A 3,590-nucleotide genomic window follows, 5' to 3' on the forward strand; every position below is an offset into this window, starting at 1 on the left:
AGCACCAGGATTAGCAGGTTTTCTGGGAGAAACTCTGACTGCAAATGCAAAATAGTTCATTTATTTATTAGAGGAGAATAGACAAACATATTTGACGCTTATTGACTATTTTCATGATGGAACTCGACGGAGCGTAATGCCTCAGCTGGTGACTGTATGATGTTTTTATGACTTTTTATTTTAATATTTTATGATGGAAGGCTCTTTGAACTGCCTCGTTGCTGAAATGTGTGATACCAGTAACCCTGACTGATTGGTTCATTGACTGACTGGTTTCCTGCTCTGCTTTGTTGCAGGGCTTGTTGGTGATGGTGCTCTGTTTGCCGTGATGGTGGGTAAGAGAGCCATGCAGCGCCTCCTGCTGGCCGGCGGCCTGCTGCTGGTCCTGGCCGGCTCCGCCTCCAGCTGCCCCGCGCGGTGCGAGTGCTCCGCCCAGACCAAGTCGGTCAGCTGCCACCGCAAGCGGCTGGCCAGCATCCCGGAGGGCGTCCCCATCGAGACGCGCGCTCTGGACCTCAGCAAGAACAAGCTGCGCCTCATCAACTTCTACAACTTCTCGTCATTCCTGCAGCTGGAGGACCTGGACCTCAGCGACAACACCATCAGCGTGGCCGAGATCGGCTGCTTCCACTCCAACGTGGCGCTGCGCTCGCTCAACCTGCGCAGCAACCATCTTATGGTGGTGCTGAAGGGCGTGCTGGCGGGCCTGACCAACCTCACACACCTGGACCTGAGCCACAACCGGCTGGTGATTCTGCTGGACCACGTCTTCCAGGACCTGCACCGACTGACCTTCCTGGAGGTCAGCAACAACCAGCTTGTGTTCATCTCCCAGCGCGCCTTCACGGGGCTCCTGGGCATCCAGAGTCTGACCCTGGAGCGCTCCAACCTCACCGTGGTTCCCACCGACGCTTTGGCCCACCTGCACAACCTGGTGGAGCTGCGCATGCGCTTTCTGAGCATCAGCTTCCTCAAGCCTTTCTCTTTCAAGCAGCTGACTCGCCTGCGCCACCTGGAGGTGGATTCCTGGCCCCTGCTAGAGAGCCTACCGCCGCTGTCGCTGCACGGCCTCAACCTGACCACCCTGTTCATCACCAACACCAACCTGTCTGCCTTTCCTGGAGCGGCGCTGCGCAACCTGCCCTACCTCACACACCTCAACCTGTCCTACTGCCGCATCCAGCACATCCAGCAGGGGGAGCTGGGCCCTCTGCCGCAGCTGCTGGAGCTCCGCCTCCAGGGGGCGCAGCTGCTCTCCATTGAGCCCCTGGCCTTCGCGGGCCTGAAGTCCCTTCAGCTGCTGGATGTGTCCCAGAACCGGTTGGACTCTCTGGAGAGGGCCGTGTTCGCCTCGGCGGACTCCCTGCAGCGGCTCTGCCTGGGCGGCAACCCGCTGGTGTGCGATTGCCGGTTGCTGTGGTTGCTCAGCAGCCACAAGCCGGCTTCGCTGCAGATCCTGGACCTGCAGCCGGAGTGCAGCGCGCCGCAGCACCTTCTGGGCAAATCCCTGCGGGACCTCAAGGAGCCGCTGGTGTCAAGGTACATGACCTGCACCAAGCCACGGGTCGGCCCCAACGCCACGCAGCTGCTGATGGCCGATGAGGGCCAGCCGGCGCGGCTGAGCTGCACGGCGGAGGGAGCGCCGCGGCCCTCTGTGGTCTGGATCACGCCGCACAGACGCTACGTCACGGCCAAGAGCAGCGGCCGCATGGAGGTCCAACCAGATGGCAGCCTGGAGATCAAGCCGGCGGAGCTGCACGACAGCGGCGTGTACCTGTGCATCGCCAGCAACCCGGCGGGCAACGCCAGCCTGTCCGCCTCCCTGGCCGTGAAGAGCCTGGGGACCGGCGACAGGATCCACTTCACCAACCGCAGCTCCGGCTACCTGACGGAACCCAACGGCACCTGGGGCAACGGCACGGTGCTGTACAACATGACGGTCCCCATCGACATGAAGACCATCCTGATCTCCGCCGCCATGGGCTGCCTGTCCTTCCTGGGCGTGGTGGTGTTCTGCTTCCTGCTGCTGTTCGCCTGGAGCCGGGGCAAAGGGCGACACAGGAACAACTTCGACATCGAGTATGTCCCCCGGAAGTCCAACGGCGGCGGCGCGGACGTGGCGGAGACCAGCGGCCCGCGGCGCGTCAACATGAAGATGATCTGACGGACTTCAGCCAGAAAACAAAATGTCTGTTCGTTTTTTAATGACACAGTGGATTTGTGACAAACGAAAGTGATGTACTGTTTAGTGGCTGTGGGTCTGACGGTGGTCTAGTGATCAGTGGACTTGTGATATATGATGTTCATAATGTACACTCAATATAAATCTATAACCGACATATCAATATGGGACTGGCATCGTGCTGCGAGTGACTCAGTGACGGGATGAGTAACGACGTGGCATCAAGGTGAAGGAGGGACAGACCGCAACGTCACGACCGAACCGTCCCGTCTCAGCTGCAGCCTGAAAGGTGTGTGTGTGTGTGGGGTGTGTGTGTGTGTGTGTGTGTGTGTGTGTTTCTTTGTGCATGTGCACGCATTGCCTTTCTCGTGCGGTGGAGCGACTAAGCGTTGAGGTCCAAAGTGTTTTTTTTTCTTTCTCGGGTTTTTCTACCAGAAGCAGGTGTTTGTATGCAAACCCTCAAATGAATCTACTGACGAAATGCTGCAGAAACTAACATAGATCAGCCCCTCTTCCCATCCCCCTGAAGAAGACACTTCTGGTTTTCTAGACTTGAAAAGGCGTTTCAGGAAAACAGGTCTGCTGTTCCTCTGCACAGAAACAGAAAAACGGAAAGTCGTGTTGAATTTTATATCATAATAAATCAAAGGCAGACAAATCCCTCGATGTGACATGGAAGAGTTGGTGGCAAAGATTTACCGCCACCGGGCTTCCTGTCTGCAGGTTGATCTAACCGTTTAACTTGGCCGGGGGCGAGGGGGCAGTAAGGAGGTCTGGGGGGCAGTAAGGAGGTCTGGGGGCAGTAAGGAGGACTGGGGGGGAGTAGGGAGGACTGGGGGCAGTAAGGAGGACTGGGGGCAGTAAGGAGGTCTGGGGGCAGTAAGGAGGTCTGGGGGCAGTAAGGAGGTCTGGGGGGCAGTAGGGAGGACTGGGGGCAGTAAGGAGGTCTGGGGGGCAGTAGGGAGGACTGGGGGGGAGTAGGGAGGACTGGGGGCAGTAAGGAGGTCTGGGGGCAGTAAGGAGGTCTGGGGGGCAGTAGGGAGGACTGGGGGCAGTAAGGAGGTCTGGGGGGCAGTAGGGAGGACTGGGGGCAGTAAGGAGGTCTGGGGGGCAGTAGGGAGGACTGGGGGCAGTAAGGAGGTCTGGGGGCAGTAAGGAGGTCTGGGGGCAGTAAGGAGGACTGGGGGCAGTAAGGAGGTCTGGGGGCAGTAAGGAGGTCTGGGGGGCAGTAGGGAGGACTGGGGGCAGTAAGGAGGACTGGGGGCAGTAAGGAGGTCTGGGGGCAGTAAGAAGGTCTGGGGGGCAGTAGGGAGGACTGGGGGCAGTAAGGAGGTCTGGGGGCAGTAAGGAGGTCTGGGGGGCAGTAGGGAGGACTGGGGGCAGTAAGGAGGACTGGGGGCAGTAAGGA

At 59.0% G+C, this 3,590-nt stretch overlaps 1 protein-coding gene across 1 annotated transcript; it reads left to right on the plus strand.

The window, feature by feature from the left end:
• The first annotated feature begins 240 nt into the window (after nt 1–240).
• On the plus strand, nt 241–2,967 carry lingo2b (leucine rich repeat and Ig domain containing 2b). Its single transcript, XM_014997329.2, has one exon. The coding sequence runs from the start codon at nt 329–331 to the stop codon at nt 2,162–2,164; it is 1,836 nt and encodes a 611-aa protein (XP_014852815.2). The 5' UTR covers nt 241–328; the 3' UTR covers nt 2,165–2,967.
• Nucleotides 2,968–3,590: the final 623 nt, after the last annotated feature.

The sequence above is a fragment of the Poecilia mexicana genome, unplaced genomic scaffold (genome assembly GCF_051168715.1).
Source record: "Poecilia mexicana isolate PSO_F unplaced genomic scaffold, ASM5116871v1 scaffold_22, whole genome shotgun sequence".
NCBI classification, from domain to species: domain Eukaryota; kingdom Metazoa; phylum Chordata; class Actinopteri; order Cyprinodontiformes; family Poeciliidae; genus Poecilia; species Poecilia mexicana.

Coding starts and splice junctions, on each gene's coding strand:
- lingo2b (XM_014997329.2), top strand. CDS start 329: ATGGTGGGTAAGAGAGCCATGCAGCGCCTCCTGCTGGCCGGCGGCCTG.